The 17,136-nt window shown below is 34.2% G+C and overlaps 4 protein-coding genes and 3 long non-coding RNA genes across 7 annotated transcripts; 3 read left to right on the top strand and 4 right to left on the bottom strand.

Moving 5' to 3' along the window:
* Positions 1-5,092: 5,092 nt before the first annotated feature.
* On the bottom strand, positions 5,093-5,966 carry LOC111829619. Its single transcript, XR_002832999.1, has 4 exons — positions 5,875-5,966; positions 5,566-5,681; positions 5,404-5,493; positions 5,093-5,311 (listed from the first exon to the last, which is right to left on the bottom strand). It is a non-coding gene; the product is annotated as an uncharacterized LOC111829619 (long non-coding RNA).
* LOC17877742 (potassium channel KAT2) lies at positions 5,876-9,259 on the top strand. Its single transcript, XM_006283174.2, has 11 exons — positions 5,876-6,079; positions 6,193-6,408; positions 6,491-6,646; positions 6,753-6,810; positions 6,920-7,237; positions 7,423-7,662; positions 7,771-7,869; positions 7,959-7,991; positions 8,081-8,266; positions 8,359-8,824; positions 8,966-9,259. Exons 1-11 carry the CDS (start codon positions 5,901-5,903, stop codon positions 9,097-9,099), a joined length of 2,085 nt encoding a protein of 694 aa, XP_006283236.1. The 5' UTR covers positions 5,876-5,900; the 3' UTR covers positions 9,100-9,259.
* LOC111829618 lies at positions 6,174-7,207 on the bottom strand. Its single transcript, XR_002832998.1, has 6 exons — positions 7,110-7,207; positions 6,905-6,980; positions 6,695-6,782; positions 6,484-6,554; positions 6,340-6,389; positions 6,174-6,267 (listed from the first exon to the last, which is right to left on the bottom strand). It is a non-coding gene; the product is annotated as an uncharacterized LOC111829618 (long non-coding RNA).
* Positions 7,879-9,636, bottom strand: LOC111829620. The gene is made up of 6 exons (XR_002833000.1): positions 9,513-9,636; positions 8,792-8,868; positions 8,643-8,687; positions 8,408-8,499; positions 8,071-8,147; positions 7,879-7,969 (listed from the first exon to the last, which is right to left on the bottom strand). It is a non-coding gene; the product is annotated as an uncharacterized LOC111829620 (long non-coding RNA).
* Positions 9,637-9,864: 228 nt separating this feature from the next.
* Positions 9,865-12,176, top strand: LOC17877712 (translation initiation factor eIF-2B subunit epsilon). Its single transcript, XM_006282390.2, has one exon. It carries the CDS (start codon positions 9,886-9,888, stop codon positions 12,004-12,006), a length of 2,121 nt encoding a protein of 706 aa, XP_006282452.1. The 5' UTR covers positions 9,865-9,885; the 3' UTR covers positions 12,007-12,176.
* A 97-nt stretch (positions 12,177-12,273) lies between these two features.
* LOC111829322 lies at positions 12,274-12,753 on the top strand. Its single transcript, XM_023778083.1, has one exon. The coding sequence runs from the start codon at positions 12,274-12,276 to the stop codon at positions 12,751-12,753; it is 480 nt and encodes a 159-aa protein (XP_023633851.1).
* An 846-nt stretch (positions 12,754-13,599) lies between these two features.
* On the bottom strand, positions 13,600-15,347 carry LOC17880790 (glucan endo-1,3-beta-glucosidase 14). Its single transcript, XM_006282583.2, has 4 exons — positions 15,244-15,347; positions 14,805-15,141; positions 13,922-14,630; positions 13,600-13,786 (listed from the first exon to the last, which is right to left on the bottom strand). Exons 1-4 carry the CDS (start codon positions 15,308-15,310, stop codon positions 13,712-13,714), a joined length of 1,188 nt encoding a protein of 395 aa, XP_006282645.1. The 5' UTR covers positions 15,311-15,347; the 3' UTR covers positions 13,600-13,711.
* Between the last annotated feature and the right edge of the window lie 1,789 nt (positions 15,348-17,136).

Below are 17,136 nucleotides of genomic sequence, written 5' to 3'. Positions count from 1 at the left end.
TGATAGTGAGAGACTTCTCAATGCTCATATATACTTTTTCTCTATCACTCTCAAAATTTTAGGGATATGCTCCTTGATTTTGGTCTTCCCATTGTCAAATGGCAGATTTGACCAAAATCCAAAACCTCCACTTCTTACATCTCATGTTGGAGACACATGGAAGTCAGGGCCAAAAAAGGCCATCATCATGAGAAAACGAAAATATAAACGATAGCTGACGAAAAATGTATAATCTCACTGACCAAGAACTCACTCATATGAAGCAGCGACTTAAGTCTGTTTTTTCTTTCTTTTTAATAAAAAAACAGCGAGTTAAATGAATTGGCATAGAAGTTTATACATACATAAGCAACACAAAAAAATGAAACAGATCATAATTAGCTACTTATTTGATAACTTTATATCGTATAAATCGCAGAAAGAGAAAATGAGCTAGGTCTTTGGATAGTGGTTAGTCAAACAATAAATATTTTGACATATGTATTCTTACGAGATTATGTGTGTAATAGTTTGATGGAGACTCCATTGCCCTGCAAGTTGGAGTCACTGCACGCGGGTTTAAATCATACGGTGGTGATAATACAAGTATTGTTTACGTATGTTATAGGTATCTATGGTTACTTTTGTTACCTAGGAAAAGTCAAATCAACTTACAATAACGCATGAATGTTTTCTTGGTAAAAGAGTCACATCCGGAGATTATAGTATCGTTTACGTATATTATAGGCATTGTTTAATTATATGCATAGTATATATATATTTATAATACACAACAAGTATATACTAAACTTTTTATAAAAATAGTTACAGCTTAAAACCTAAATGAACCCATAGTATTGAGAACCCATAGTATATGGATGGGGAAGGGTAGCCGTACTTAATACAGTAGTTGTATTTATTTTGTTGTTGTTGTGCAGGACACGAAGAACATGTGTTATGAATCTAGAAGAGTTCAGTGGATTCTATCTATCATGTACGAGTTAGTACAATTATTAAACGAAAAAAAAAAATTCAAGAAAAAGGCAAAAACAATTATAAAGACGAATTTTCATATTACTATATACATGTTTCCGGAAGATAACTTTTAAATATATGGGTTGCTTGAATATCAATATTGGTATATTAATTAACTAGAAGTATTCTCATGAGGAATCCGAAAAAGAAGAAGAAGAATTATGCCTCGTCCAACTTCATTAGAAAAGAACAAAATTTGTATTAATTTATATGATATGTACACGATACACACTTTTTAATGATAACCACTTATGGAAATGGCATATATTAAGATCTTCCGCAACTATGGCGTAAAGAACTTTGATGATAAGGAGAACAAAACCAAAATATACACCATACACACATTTCTCATTACCTCAATATAAATATAATATTATTACTAGAAAATATTCGAGCTAATCAATATACTGTGTCAAGTCACAGTTTTTGTTGAATTCCAAGAGTCAACTTCTTTTTTATTGTCTTTTTAGCCTACAAACTACTAGAATCAATTTTGATCTTCACTTTCTAATACCTTTTTTGCACTCAACCATTTTGTATTTCCATCTTTACATAATATTCTTTGAAAATATATAGATAAAAAAATATGAGTAAGAATTGGTCACCATGATTACATAATGTTATCACACTTTTAGTTCAACATTGATTTTAAAATATGGGTTTTAGATTAAAACAAAATCTTTGAGACCCACAAATTACACCACATTGTCAGTCCCTAATGTTTCTGATCTAGTATAAACTATTTAACACATTCCCAATTCACACATTTATCATTTATCTTTACACACGCAGTTTTGTTCCATACATTATAAAAATAATTCATTGATTTGAGAATATATGATTTTCTAGCTTATTCCTCTATTTTATATTTGAAAAGTAAACAAGTATTGGTGAAGCAAATGTAGTTATCGAATTTTTCATATCTTAAGATGGGAATCAACTATATATGACATTCACTTTCTATCAACTTTTTGTGGTGGATCGGTTTCGTTCTCATTTCTAAGATGTTTTTGAACATTTTTTTCTTTCTTTCTTTCTTTATTCTCATTCCAACAAAATATAGTGATTCCGTCGTAAACAATTGTCTCTTTGACAATAACAAGAAAGAGATTCAAATACTCAGAAGCTAGACCAAATTTAGCAATCGAGCTGTCAAGCATTTTCTTTTGTGTTGAAACAAATTGTTCCATTCAAATTACCAGCTAGAGAACTCGTGAACCAGTTTCCTTCACGGATCCAACCTTCCTATCTACTTTTTCATTTACTTTTATCTATTGTGATAGCCGGATTTGCATCCGAGTATGCTCTCCTTAGTGCTCTCCTACGTTAAATGGCATGTTAAGTTGTTAACCATTCACAAAACTCCATAACTATAAATCTTTTATATTATTATCATTATAGAAAACGTGGTGAAATCTTACAAAAAATAAGTTTTTTTAATGGATATATTTTCGGAGAAAAATGCGAAAAACTTCCATTTTAACTTACCTAAAATAATTTTCTTTTTGGCAACCTAACGTAGATACATAATATATACATATCTACTCATGTAATTATCTCTCTATATCGCAATTTTAAAATTGTATTAAGAAAACCTAGTAACCTACAATGCCATTTCTAGAAAATACATAAGAAAATAAGTCAGCACTTTTAGTTAAAAAAATGATATTTATCTATGGTACCTAACAAAAACATTTTTCTGTGTGCAAAACTAACAAAAACATATATAGAATGTATCAATTCATAATTTAAATACCGTCAGCGTATATAATTTTTGGGCATGTATAGGGTATACAAAATCAAACTGTTTTGGTAAGAAAAATGTATGTTTATTTACCATAAGTTAACTTGTAAAAATCAATAATGTTAGTATTCTTATATTTGTCCAATACTCATGCATGTTTTTTCAATGCAAACATATAAGAAACTATACGGACCACGTGAATATGGAGGCCTAACATAGAAGCTTTGAAGGGCAGTAATTAAGGACACTACCCTTCATCATTGTCCTCAAGGACCACTTTAACTGTTGGCTTTATCTTGTAAGATCCACCACCAAGATTCTGTCTTTGCCTTGTATAGTTTTCTGTCTCTCTTAATTTCTTTTCTCTTAACTAGGTTTTTACTTGAAGTCTTAATTGATGGAAAAAAATGAAAAAGCGAAATCCGCAATTATAATATTTTTACGTTATTTTACTGTGTGGTGAATGTTGTTTATTCCTACTTGAAGAACACAACTCCATGGTAAAGAAAAAGAAACATAACTTGATCACCAAAACTAGTCAATTACTTGTGTTCTTGTAGTTGCTTAGTATTTTAAAGGTTTTCAAAGACTTAATACGGTTCTTGATGCATAGTTAAACACATGGACAAATACACACACAAGAAAAAATTTCACATTGTTGGACGGTGAATGTGATCACGAGGAATGAATGGGTTTGACGCTACGTGCGTACCACAATCTCTAATGACACCTAACTACATAAATGTAATCCCGTGAGGCAAAACCTACTAAGCTAATCAAGACCCTAATTATCTTATGCTTAACCTTAAATAGTTAAGGGAAAACCAGAAAACATATATTACAGGTAATAAATAGATTCTAAATCCAACAAAAGAAGATCGGGTACATAGATGGATATATTTTGAATTATAATTAATATAGAGAAGATAGAAATATTCCTATAGAAAAAAGTTGTAAAAGGGGAGAGAAAGCAGTTTCTACGTTAACCCAAACTTGTAAAACACACGTGGCCCAAATGGCATTATGGGGACATTTCATGCATGAAACCGGACCGTGTATGTTCGACGACCCACTACTAAAGCTGTCATTTGGATCATACCTAGTCCTATACTTAACTAGAATTATCGTTTAATCTTGTGTGTGTTATAACCAGATCAGATGAATCATTTGTGAGGATCTGTACCAAGATAATCCCCCGGCTATCGCTATAGAAAACATGCATATATCAGAGTTTAGTGTCATCAAGGTTTTCTCAGTCACATAGTAAAAAAATTGCATATCACCTAATATGGGTTATCATTCAGAGTCCAAAACTGTGGGTTTCCCTATTGAAAAATAACGACAAAAAAATATTGAATCGTTTGGACCCAATGTCACTTTTTTGCATGTGCAAGGATTTAACTGATTCTTATACCGTTTGGTTTGGTCATATTGGATTAATATCCGTTTACGATAATGTGCTAGTCCTTCACAACAAATATGGCAAGCGAAGAACGAAAATCACTTGAATGTTTTTGTTTAAGTCATTTCTACAGTTTAAAAGTAAGCTCGGCACAGAAATATTGTTACTACGAAGAATACTTTATTTTCTTGTAATATTTATAGAGTTAAAACAAACACTAATTACAAACACAACAAGAATATACCCTCAAGCATAATTGTCCATAGTGAAAATTAATAAGGACAACACTGAAAATAGTATTAAAAAAAGGAGAGAATGTAATAATTAGCATCATGCCATATTTGAATTTGTTTAATACTCCATATGCTAAGTATATATTATTACAACTAAAACTATAATTTAACTGGAAGGAGTTAAAAACAATTTCTCCAAAGAAAAAGAATTTTTTTTTTTTATAGATATATGTTTCGAAACATCATCTATGATAATAAGTCTCTATAAAATCTTATTCAAGGAAAATTTCCCTGGTTGAGAAAACATTATCACTGAAACACACGATCTGATTGTTGCTATTTCAATCTGTTTTGCATTATTTCTAGTGTGAAACAGAATTTATTTGTCTGCTTTAACTATCTAATTAGTATTTTTGTTCTTTCCATGTCGTGTCAGATTCTCTGATTAGATGTTTTTTTTCGTGTGTCAATCCTCTGATTAGATGTTTACGCGTAATTAAAGATTTTAATCTTTTCTAATCAAGACAAACGAACGGTCTATATGTGCTTTCCAGGGAAAATTATCAAAACACTAAATCAAGACGCTAAAAAATTAATAATTACAAGAAAACTAACCTGGACAAATCAACTAATGTGGAAACCTGTATTGGTCCAAGTATCATCATTACTTATGAGTTATGAGCTAGCTGTTCAGGTAAGAATCTAAAAAATTGTTTTTTTCTAGTAGCTGAATCGCCCAATACATTTTGGTTTTACCAAAGAGTTTTGATTTTGAAAATGCATACCGTAAAGTATTTTTGTTAGATACTTAACGAATACTAGAATTTTTACTTATCTTCTTTATACCTTTTGGCCCTTTAAAATTCTATTCTGACCATCTTTTCTTTTTTTTCTCTTACCTGGTCCATTTCAGGATTCCTGTAAATAAAATCACCAAAATTTTCCAATAAATCACACATTTGTGTACATATATATATTGGACTCAAATGCTAAGTAAATGGATATCCCACCAGAGTCACAATCTCATCAAGTCCCATTACCACATTGCGTCCTTCTTCATCTTCTTCTTCCTCTCTCTCTAAATTTCATATCTTTACTTCCTGTCAAAAGCATTAACCTCTGAGCATTGCTTGCTGTAAAATCTCAATGTCTGCCACTTAAACACATCTTACCAAACGTGAAACTCAGCTTCTCTTATTTCACCCTCTTAATCATTTTCTTGAGCCTTCTTGTTGGGTTTTTGCAGGCATTAATGGTGCACTAAGCGCAAAACAGTTAAAACCTTCCCCTGCAAAAACAAAAATTCGTTTTATTTTTCCTTTCTCCTTTTCAGAAAACGATAAGAAATGGGTCAGAGCAAGTTGGTGTTGTAAAAGTCAGAAGCAACGTGAGTAAGAGAGAGAGAGAGACAAAAGCAAGAAAAAGTTAGTTAAACTTGTGAAACTATTGTCACAAGTTTCATCACTATATTTATAACTAACCTTTGTTGAACCACAACACAAGAACGATGCCAATCACTTGCACAAGAAACTTCTTCAAACGATTCTGTGTCGAAGAATACAATATGGACACATTCAAACAGAGCAGCTTCCTCTCTGCTGATCTCTTACCATCTCTTGGAGCTAGAATAAACCAATCAACTAAGCTCCGTAAACACATCATCTCTCCTTTCGATCCACGTTTCAGGTGTTGTACTTCTTCACAACTCTTTCTTGCACATTTTCGCGTTCTGGTCTTTTCTGTTCTGTTCTGTTTTTGCTTTGTTGTCTTCTTGAGTTGTGGCTCACTGATGAATTCAGGGCATGGGAGATGTGGCTGGTCATTCTTGTGATTTACTCTGCTTGGATTTGTCCTTTTGAGTTTGCCTTCATCACCTACAAAAAAGACGCGCTTTTCATCATTGACAACATTGTCAATGGCTTCTTTGCCATTGACATCATTCTCACCTTCTTTGTTGCTTATCTTGACAGCCACTCTTATCTTCTAGTTGACAAACCTAAGAAAATAGCTATAAGGTAAGGAAAAAGTACATAAAACACTGGTACGGTTTTTAAGCTTTCAAAGGAAGTAGGTTTTTCCTAATTACTTACTTTTCAGGTACCTTTCTACTTGGTTCGCCTTTGATGTCTGCTCAACAGCTCCATTCCAGTCACTGAGTCTTCTGTTCAATTACAATGGAAGCGAAATAGGATTCAGAGTTCTTAGTATGCTAAGGCTCTGGCGTCTCAGACGAGTCAGCTCGCTATTTGCGAGGTTCATTTCCAATACTAAATCATTTACTTTCAAGTTTAAAAGAGTCACCATTTTAAAGAAGCAGCACAAATATTAATATATTTCCCTCATTGTTACTTTCCTTCAGGCTTGAGAAAGATATCCGCTTCAACTATTTCTGGACACGTTGCACAAAACTCATTTCGGTAAGTCTCAAAAACAGAGGAAAATGTTCTAAAAACAGAGAAAGCTCTTTTTTTTTGCATCTATAAATCTTCTGGCTGATGAGGTATAACTTACAATTTTATATATCAGGTCACCCTTTTTGCAGTACATTGTGCTGGATGTTTCAACTACCTCATTGCAGATCAATATCCTGATCCAACAAAAACATGGATTGGAGCTGTGTACCCAAATTTCAAGGAAGCAAGCGTATGGAGTAGATATGTTACTGCTCTTTACTGGTCAATTACGACATTAACAACAACAGGATATGGAGACTTACATGCTGAGAACCCCCGGGAAATGTTGTTTTTTGTATTTTTCATGCTCTTCAACCTGGGTTTCACATCTTACCTGATTGGTAATATGACCAACCTTGTGGTTCACTGGACTAGCCGCACCAGAACCTTTGTAAGTTCAATCACTTCCTTTCGTCTTTGCAAGTTTAACCTGCAAAAAAAATTTAGTCATAATCATAGGTTAACATATGTCAAAGAAGGTCACTAAGCTAGATATATATGTGAAGAGTACAACAAAATGAAGTATTTATTTGTTCACTTAAACTAATAATAGATCTTTTTCTTTCAATTCAACAGAGGGATACTGTTAGAGCTGCTTCAGAGTTTGCATCAAGAAACCAACTACCACCAAACATACAAGACCAGATGCTATCACATATTTGCTTAAAGTTTAAAACAGAGGGACTGAAACAACAAGAAACCTTGAATGGTTTGCCGAAAGCAATTCGGTCCAGCATTGCAAATTATCTCTTCTTCCAAATCGTTCAGGATGTCTACCTCTTTCAAGGAGTTTCTCGCAACTTCCTATTTCAGTTGGTAAAACACTCATTTGTAAACTTCTTCTTGTCCTTTTCTTTTTCTATGTACCGTTATATTTTTTCATAAAACTAACCAAATAGATATACCTTTTCCTTTCTGACCAAGGTTTCAGATATAGATGCCGAGTATTTCCCACCAAGAGAAGATGTAATTCTACAGAACGAAGCTCCAACAGACCTTTACATCCTAGTCTCAGGAGCAGTGGTGAGTGAAATAAAATCTCAGTAACGGTACAGGAATGTGTAAGTAGCCTTTTAACATAATTACTCGTCGCTCCTGTGGTGATTGTGCAGGATTTTACTGTCTACGTTGGCGAAGAAGATCAGGTAAGCAAAGCAAATATAAATCACCAAAGTAACTTAACTGCTAGCTGAAGAATGAGAAATAACCAACCACATTCCTTACATTTATGCAGGTTCAAGGCAAGGCAGTTGTTGGAGATGCCTTTGGAGAGATTGGTGTGTTATGTTATACACCACAACCTTTCACAGTTAGGACAACCGAACTATCTCAGATACTAAGGATAAGTAAAACATCTCTAATGAGTGCTATGCGAGCTCATAACGAAGATGGACGTATCATAATGAACAACCTCTTCATGGTAAGAAAGCAAGATGACAATATATGGAACTAAGTTTATTGATGTCAGAGATATTTTTCACAACAATGTTAAATTAATAATGAAATTTGCAGAAAATTGGAGGGCAACAATCAATAGCAATTGATGATACAAATAACCAACCAGATGCACTTCTCCAAGAATGGCTTGGTGGTGGTCCAAAGACAGAAGAAGGAAATGCCAGTGATCAAAGACATGGACACAAATATTTACAACTGCATGATTCAGAAAATATCGCTTTTCAACATACGAGCCCAACTGAAACGACTAGAGATCGAGAACATAAGATAGAGATAGAAGAAGGGGAGAAACCAGATAAAGAAATTGATGGAAAAGTTTCCTCTAACGCAGATCTTACCTCATTTGAATTTCATTCACAGGAAACATATCCATATTGCAGATCCTACATCCCAATCAAACAACATGAAGCGGCAAAACCAAAAGATAAGAGAGTTACCATCCACTTGAAATCACAGGGAAAAGATTCATCGAAGCTGATAATCCTACCTGCTTCCATAGAAGAGCTGCTGAGACTTGCAGGTAAGATCATTTTTTTTACTCATTAATGCTCTTTAAAAACATAACTGAACATAAGAAGGAAGCAAAGTAAACAACAATAAGAAAACACAAGACGTCTCTCAATACAAAAGCTTCACTAAATAAACTTGGAAAACAATGCAGGTGACAAATTTGGATATGGAAGCTTCACAAAGGTCACCAATGCGGAAAACGCAGAAATAGACGATATATATGTGATTAGAGATGGTGATCATTTGTATTTTTATATCAATGAGTACCAAGTCATAGACTCCTAGCGTGACATTAGTAACCAATATTGCCATTTTCCATTGAGTATGTATGTATTTATATCTGCAGGCAATGTAATTTTTCACCAAGAAGACTCTACATTTTACTTAACTGGACAATGCTAATCACCATCAAAACAATTTTAATAAAATAAAACATTGATCGAAATTGACTTGACCAATCACAATCGATGAGGTTTCAACTCGACATATAATCAAACACTTGGCATTCAAGTTCACTACTAATGATTATATCTAAAAGGGAAACTAAAAATCAGAGATGAACCCAGATCTATACGGCTAATCTCATCTCCCAGATCGATAAACTTGACTCTAAAATCTTATTAAGTAACAAATCAAAACTAGATTCACAATACAGTATACTGTAAATGCAGAACTAAATGAAGAAACCATGACGAAACCTGGAAATTATCCGGCGAAACTTCTTTCAAATTGAGATCGAACACCTTTGTATCGCATCGATCTTCGATTCTCTGTAGCTGAAGAAGACTTGGAGAAGAAACAAAAACTGATTCTGAATCCTACATAGCGTTTCCGTAAAGCGGGAAGCGTATACAGTACATTTTTGCGTATATTATAAAGGTTCAATATTGGGCCTTATTGGGCTTATATGAGTTATTCCGGCTAGATTACTAATAATGAAACTGGGCTTAAGTTAATCATCAAAATAAACTTGCAAAGATACCATCCTATTTTAAAATATTCGTATTAAATATTTTATCACGCTGAGAGAATTTTCATTTCCATCAGTGAATAGAGGAGAGAGGAGGAGACATGGGTGCTGCTGAGAAGAAAGGCGCGGCTCGGGTTCAAAAGGATTCAGAGGATCTTAGTCGTCAACGGTTACAAGCCATTGTTCTAGCGGACAGCTTCACCACTCGATTCCGTCCATTAACCCTAGAACGCCCAAAGGTACTGTTACCGCTTGTGAACATCCCGATGATTGATTACACCTTAGCATGGCTAGAATCAGCTGGTATAGAGGAAATCTTCGTCTTCTGTTGTGCTCACTCGATGCAATTGATCGATTACCTTAAGAAATCTCAATGGTGCTCGTTGGTGAGAACGATTGTGTCGCACAAATCCACCAGTGTTGGAGATGCTCTGCGTTACATTTATGAACAACAGCATACAGAGACGTCTCAGATTCAGGGTGATTTTGTTCTTGTTAGTGGTGATACTGTGAGTAATATGCCCCTCGCTGAGTTGATTCAGCAACATAGGGATAGGAAGAAGAGAGATGAGAAAGCTATCATGACTATGGTTATTAAGAAGCAGTCTAGGCTAGGGATAGGATCGGATCAACTCTTTGTTGCGGTGGATCCTGTGACGAAACAGCTTCTTTATTACAACGAGGGAGATAACAACGGGGAGGTTTGCTTAGATAAGTCATTGTTGGATACCGGTGTTTTAGTTTGCAATGATATGCTGGATTGCTACATTGACATTTGTTCTTCTGAGGTGCTTAGTCTCTTTGAGGATAACTTTGATTATCAGCATCTTCGCCGTCATTTTGTTAATGGTTTGCTTGTTGATGATATTATGGGTTACAAGATTTTCACTCATGAGATTCAGTCGAGTTTTTATGCTGCAAGGGTTGAAAATTTACGGAGCTATGACATGGTTAGCAAGGATATTATTCAGAGGTGGACATACCCCTACGTACCTGATATAAACTTCAGCGGGAATCACCCTCTAAAGCTCGGTAGACGAGGGATATACCGGGTTTCTGATGCTGTTCAATCACGTTCTGCTGATATTGGAGCTTCCACTGTCATTGGATATGGCACAAAAATTGGTAATGGGAGTAAAATCTGTAAATCTGTTATTGGGAATGGATGTTCTATTGGATCCAATGTGGTGATACAAGGCTCATACATATGGAACAATGTTACTATTGAATATGGGTGTGAGATAAGGAATGCCATTGTCTGTGATGGGGTGAAAATCAGAGCAGGAGCTGTTCTGCAGCCTGGTGTTGTTTTGTCTTTCAATGTTGTAGTTGGGCAGGACTTCGTTGTACCTGCATACTCTAAGGTTTCCCTACTACAACAGCCAACTAAAGAAGACAGCGATGAAGAATCAGAATATGCTGACATTAGCAATGGGACGACACATCTTTTGTCAGGTGTAAATAATTTGCAAATGGAGTCCAAAACATCTGAACTTGATCCTGATGGAGCAGGTTACATATGGAAAGTATGTGACAGCGTTCATGATGCGGAGTGGAAGCATTCCATTGTACCAATCCCCATGGAGAAACTTGCTGATATGGCTCAGGCCATGGACGGTGATGGCATAGAGGATGGAAGTGTTGTCCCACCTTCTGGAGAGTTAAAATCTGATACTGATAGCATAAACACTGATGCAAATGATCCTAATGATGATGACTATGGCTACTTCGAGAGAGAGGTTAGGGAAACCTTCTTAAGGGCCATTGAAGAGGATAACAATGTGGACCATATAACTCCCTTGATTAACTCACTCCGATTTTCATACGACATGGCGTCTGCAGATTGTGCTGGAGCAATATTCTACTCTATGATGAGACTGGCTATGGATACTCAACATAACTCTACTAGTGAACTGTACAGAAACGCAACTAGTATAATCACCAAATGCAAGGGGGTTCTTGGGTTCTATGTAAAGCAAATTGATGAACAGATAGAGGTGATAATGAAATTCGAAGAGATGTGTCAGGAATCAGCAGCGTTGAGCCCTTTGTTTGTTCAGATTGTGCATTTTCTTTATGACAAAGACGTGGTGCAAGAAGATGCGATCTTGAGATGGGGGGAAGAGAAAGCAGGCGCAGACGAATCTGACAAAGTCTATCTCAATCAATGTGAGGCATTCATACAGTGGCTCAAGGAAGCATCTGAGGAAGAAGATAGCTGAATTGGTTCACATTTGTTTTCAATGGGTTGCAATGTTGTTATTTCATTAATACAGCCTATTTTTTAAGTTGATAAGTTACATTCTTAAGAGATACTTTATATTATTTACATTAACTAATAATTTTTTTAGAACAATTAAACGGATAGTTTAGCGAGATCTATCTTCATTTATATAATTAAAATTGCCTCGCTCCCATTTATGTCACATCTTTACTCTCTAAACCAAAAACCCTACTCTCTCTATCTCTCTCTCTCTTTCTCAGCAGCAATGGATGGTTTGATGAAACATAACCTTCTTAAAAGTTTCATCGTCTCTCTCATTCTCACTCTCGTCTTCTTCACCTCACCATCATCAACATCATCATCTCCGGATCAAGAAACAAGAGTATCTACACAAAAGACAGAAACCTATCTCAACAGCAACGAATCACCGCACCAACTCATCTACATCAAGAAAACGAAACCGTTCATCTTGAACCGGCGGGTGCAAAGAGACCACCACCACCATCGTCGTCGTTACAATCACCACTACTACTACTACTATCGTCATAGTCTTCGTCGCCGTGGTCTTCATCGAGGTGACTACTTCAAGATGATGGCTAAGAGGAGTAACGGCTTAAACCGTCAGGATGCATTCTCGGTTATGCTTCCCAAAGGATTCGTACCACCTTCCGGTTCATCTCCATGCCATAACCAGAACCCTAACTCTGCTACCACTCTCTTTTGCGATCTTTCTACACAACCTTAGAGATCCCTTCACAAACCGTACGTGAAACGATTTTGTTCCTTCTTCCCATGACCCTTTTGTAATTTTCATTTCTTTTATTACAATTCTTTATATATATATAGATATATCGGAATGATCGGTGCATTTTTGACTCTAGTAATGTATGAAAATAAATTGCATATATGTTCTTTTTTTTTATCATCAATTGCATATATGTTCATGTTTTATTTTGTTCATCTACTTTGTTTAATTTAAGGATTTTATCAAAAATACAATACTAGCATTCTAATAAAAATTACCCTACGTGCGGCAAAATTATTATATATTTTTTGTAAATACTAAACGTAATACAAAATTACAAATGAAGAAAAAGAGCATATTTGTCTCATATTTCAAGGTCAAAAACGCATAGTTCTGCGGGAAGAGCAAGGGAGTATATTTAGCCGATAGAATTGGAAATGAGCATGTGGATTTGCATCGTGAGCATAAGCTCTTGTTTCATGGCTTTTCTTTTTCTTCTTAGCTTCAGCTCCAATTCTTCGTACCGTTCACTCCAATGCATATATATTTGCATCCTAATTAACTTGGAGTTTATATATTTAAATGAATCCAACAATAGCTTTTTCATATTTCTTGAATTAGAGACAAAAAGAAAAAGAAAAAATTTGTTGATTCTAAACCGCTACTGTGTTATTGATTCTATGTCTAAGGGTCAAAGTTACTCAAATCTTTTCATGTAGGACAAGACGTCGATACAATTTTTTTTCTTGAGACATAAACTTTGTTTCTTTAATTATTTTAGAATATCCATATGTCAATTTGCTTGTTAACGACAACAATAATTTTTAAAACGATTGACCGACGTGATTTGGAATATTGAATTGAATATGAGATTATATATTTATCAAGCTTAAATAATTAAATTGTTTACATACATCCTAAACCAATCGCGTTATTATATTCTCGATACTCTTTTTCTCTAAAATAGTCTCGATATTACAACTTGAATCATCGCCAATATCAAAATTGTCCAATACTCCAAGCTCCTCTTTGCCTGAATGAAGAAAAAAAAAAACAGAGGATTAAATTATTATTATACATGCAGGTCCTTTCACTAACATTTATTCTCGTTTTGACCGCAATAATTCTAAGTTTTGACAAAAATAAACCATAGAATACTAAAGTGTACCTTAGTGGCAGAGGAAGAATAAGTGACAGATTCTGAATTCGCCGTTGTTGTTGACATTGTAGAGAATCCCAAGTTGTAAGCTAATGAACCATCTGGTCGGAATATACCGTAGTTTTTCTCCGAAGTAGGACCTGGTTTCATGTCCTCATTGAACAAGGCAAATATATAAACGTCGAGCCTTTCGCTCCGTCTCGCTGGAGTTCCTTCTCCGGCGAATTGCCTCATCATAAGGTTCCGGTTATAAGTGGCAGCATTCATAGGAGACGCTCCAACCTCTCCGGCGTCTCCTTTTGAAGGCCACCCTGTTTCCGCAACCCTAACTTCTATGTTACGGTACCCTAATTTCGCTGCCGCGAAAGCAACTGCGTCGACTTGAGCATACATCATGTTGTCGTAGTGTAGTCTCGTGTTGGGATCGGTCATGCCGACGTTACGGTTGAATAGAACGTAATCGATTGGGATCTCTTTAGGGTTATCTTTGTAGGCAAAGTAAGGGTAAGCATTGATCCAATATGGAGATTTCGTGGCTTCCAAGAAAGCTAGAAGTTGTTGCATCACTGAGGATACCTCCGGCTTGAAACTTCCGGCTGATGGAGGATATGATTCGCCGAGGACGGCAAGAGAGCTTGGAGACGAGACTTGAATGTATCTGTCTAAACCTAATTGGACCAAGGCTTTGTGTATGTTGATTATAGCCGGCATCATGTATCTATTGCCAAAAAGAATACATCAAAATTAGCATTACTGGACAAAGCTATTACACTTAACTTTTTAAAACAATATAGTAAGTTTTTTATTTCCTTTTAAAATGTGATTGTTATAAGTGACGAATCACTATTTTAGAAAAAAAGTGAAATCAATGTAAATAATGATTATAACTTACCCTATCAAACTAGAGTCTTCGTCAGTGAAAAGTTCGTTACCGACCATTATCCCGGTGATCCTAGTAGCCGGAACATAAGGTTTGATGTGAGAATTCACCCATTGGAGAGCTTGTTGAGGATCTTGTAACATAGGTAAAACTTGATTTTCGATGGTGACGATGATCTCAATGTTTGAATTGGCAAAAGAAGTAAGGATTTGAGGATTGGTGTCGTAGATTCTTGTTTTGGTGATCCTTAGAGATCTCAAGAGGTTTATTACTTTATCCGGTGAAGGCAAATTATTCCCAACTTGCCCGTAATTGATGCCAAGAGACGTTACTCTTTGTAGTATATTCCCTACATTTATTTCCAAACATAAGAATCCGAAATGTTTAGAAAACAATACAAAAGTAAGCATAACTTAAGAATTCAAGAAAACTATTGAAGTAGAAAAATCACCTGAGAAAACGAGAGAAAGCATGAGAAAAACATGAACGAGGTTGGAAAGTCTTGTGCTTGATGACATGTTGAGGAAACGAGAAAGAGAAAGAGAGAGAGAGAGAGATTTGTGAAGGTGTTGGGTTTTAAGAGAGGGTTTAATGGAATATATATAGACCAAACACAATAAGCCAAGTTGAAGAATACTTTTCTTCGCTTCTTTGTGTTTTTTTTTTCCCGTGTTTTGTTTTTTTTTTCCGTGTAAAAGGAAAAGGTTTAGTGTTGAAGTTTTATGATTTTAGTTTATTTTAAAAACGTTATTAAATTGTTTAGCTTTGCCTTCTCTATATTGCCTTTCTCATATTATGCCTTTTTTATCCATAGACGGCTTTCTATAAAAACCACAACGAAGGATTTCTTATTAAAGAAATATATTACATCTATGTAAATTTTTGTTTATATTCAGAATCGTATGACAAGAAAATTTGCATGCACATGTATGGAAATACATTCGTGTGTGTTTTGGTTTCATTACATGTATACTGTGATATACAAGTTGTGCTAGCTAGCCATTGGGTTGGTAAAAAAAGTGAGCAATGTTATTAAATTAGGAAAATAAGAAAAGTAGAATAGAATGGGAGTCACATAGTTAAGTGGACGTATAGAAAAATATTGTAGAGTTTTCATAAAGTACCGGATAATATTTGAAAAATCAATTCAATTAAGTAGGTGAGTTGTCAATTAAATACAAACTTTTGCTACTCATACAAAAAAAGCTTATTCTAATCTACGATAGTCCTGGAGATAAAGATATATATAAAAAAAATTATGTCAAGACAATAACTATTTATATTCAAAGTTATATTTCTTATTATTTTGACTATTAATTGTCATTGAATTTGTCTAATCACATGTTAATATGGTGATTATTTTAATCCTATTAAGTAATCACTTAAAACGCTTCGAAGAATAAGGGATTAGATTTTCGCATGAATCTTGACCTTAAGTGTATCCTAGCCTAATTATACCATCAAACTAAATTTCTTTAGACAAAAGCTAATTGGAGATCCGATTTTGACTTGACGTGTCAAAGGATTCAATAGTACACTAAAGGAAGCCTCCTCCGTTTCAACTTTAAAAGTTTATAAATTCTTATCATATCTCCTGGAAAAACAAAAATAAATATTATACTTATATAAGTATATTTCTTTTTGAAATCGAGAGACCACGCACGAACGAACATTCATAATGTAAAGTCCCCAAAAATCACGTGAATAATGAGATTTCCAAAATATTATTTCTGCAAGACACAAACCATAGCTCGTCACAAATCGTCAAGAGACATAAAAAGACCTACAGTAACTGGAAAAAAAAGATATATAATTTGTTTAATTATTTCTCCAACCAAAACATAATTATATATATGATCTATACTATTAATTGGGAAAGACAACTTGAAGCCAAACACCCCCAATTTTAAAAATAAATTTCATTAAAATAAAACCAGTTGCCAAACAGAATTAATGACAGCAAAAAAAAACAAAAAAAAATAAAAACAATTTATATTTATGGAAATCATAATAATTTTTTACCATAAAAAATGGATAATTAAATTCAAAACTAAATATATGTAAACAAATATATTTCGAATATACATAAACATATTTATTATTAATTTAATATTTTAATATAATTTCGAAATTAATAATTTATATAGAATGAAATCTAATAAAACAAAATCATCATATATCTAAAATAACAAAGATAACATTTTTTTTGAAAAATGAAAAAGATAAAAAAAATATGTTAGCATATGAAATAATCAACTAATCAAATTCTACATAGTATATATACATAACTGATCATATCATAAAATTTTAAAAAATTATATAATTTTAAAATATAAATAAAATT

Source organism: Capsella rubella, unplaced genomic scaffold (assembly GCF_000375325.1).
Source record: "Capsella rubella cultivar Monte Gargano unplaced genomic scaffold, Caprub1_0 scaffold_7, whole genome shotgun sequence".
In the NCBI taxonomy this organism is placed as follows: Eukaryota; Viridiplantae; Streptophyta; class Magnoliopsida; order Brassicales; family Brassicaceae; genus Capsella; species Capsella rubella.
The sequence above is the reverse complement of the archived record's forward strand: the minus strand, read 5'-3'. Positions and strand labels throughout refer to the sequence as shown.

Excerpts from the sequence above, each read along its gene's own strand:
- LOC17877742 (XM_006283174.2), top strand. The coding sequence starts at position 5,901 with ATGCCAATCACTTGCACAAGAAACTTCTTCAAACGATTCTGTGTCGAA. Across the intron at positions 6,080-6,192 it reads CCTTTCGATCCACGTTTCAG|GGCATGGGAGATGTGGCTGG; the intron begins GTGTTGTACTTC and ends TGATGAATTCAG. Across the intron at positions 7,663-7,770 it reads GCAACTTCCTATTTCAGTTG|GTTTCAGATATAGATGCCGA; the intron begins GTAAAACACTCA and ends TTTCTGACCAAG.
- LOC17877712 (XM_006282390.2), top strand. The coding sequence starts at position 9,886 with ATGGGTGCTGCTGAGAAGAAAGGCGCGGCTCGGGTTCAAAAGGATTCA.
- LOC111829322 (XM_023778083.1), top strand. The coding sequence starts at position 12,274 with ATGGATGGTTTGATGAAACATAACCTTCTTAAAAGTTTCATCGTCTCT.
- LOC17880790 (XM_006282583.2), bottom strand. The coding sequence starts at position 15,310 with ATGTCATCAAGCACAAGACTTTCCAACCTCGTTCATGTTTTTCTCATG. Across the intron at positions 15,142-15,243 it reads GCTTTCTCTCGTTTTCTCAG|GGAATATACTACAAAGAGTA; the intron begins GTGATTTTTCTA and ends AAATAAATGTAG. Across the intron at positions 14,631-14,804 it reads GAAGACTCTAGTTTGATAGG|ATACATGATGCCGGCTATAA; the intron begins GTAAGTTATAAT and ends TTTTGGCAATAG.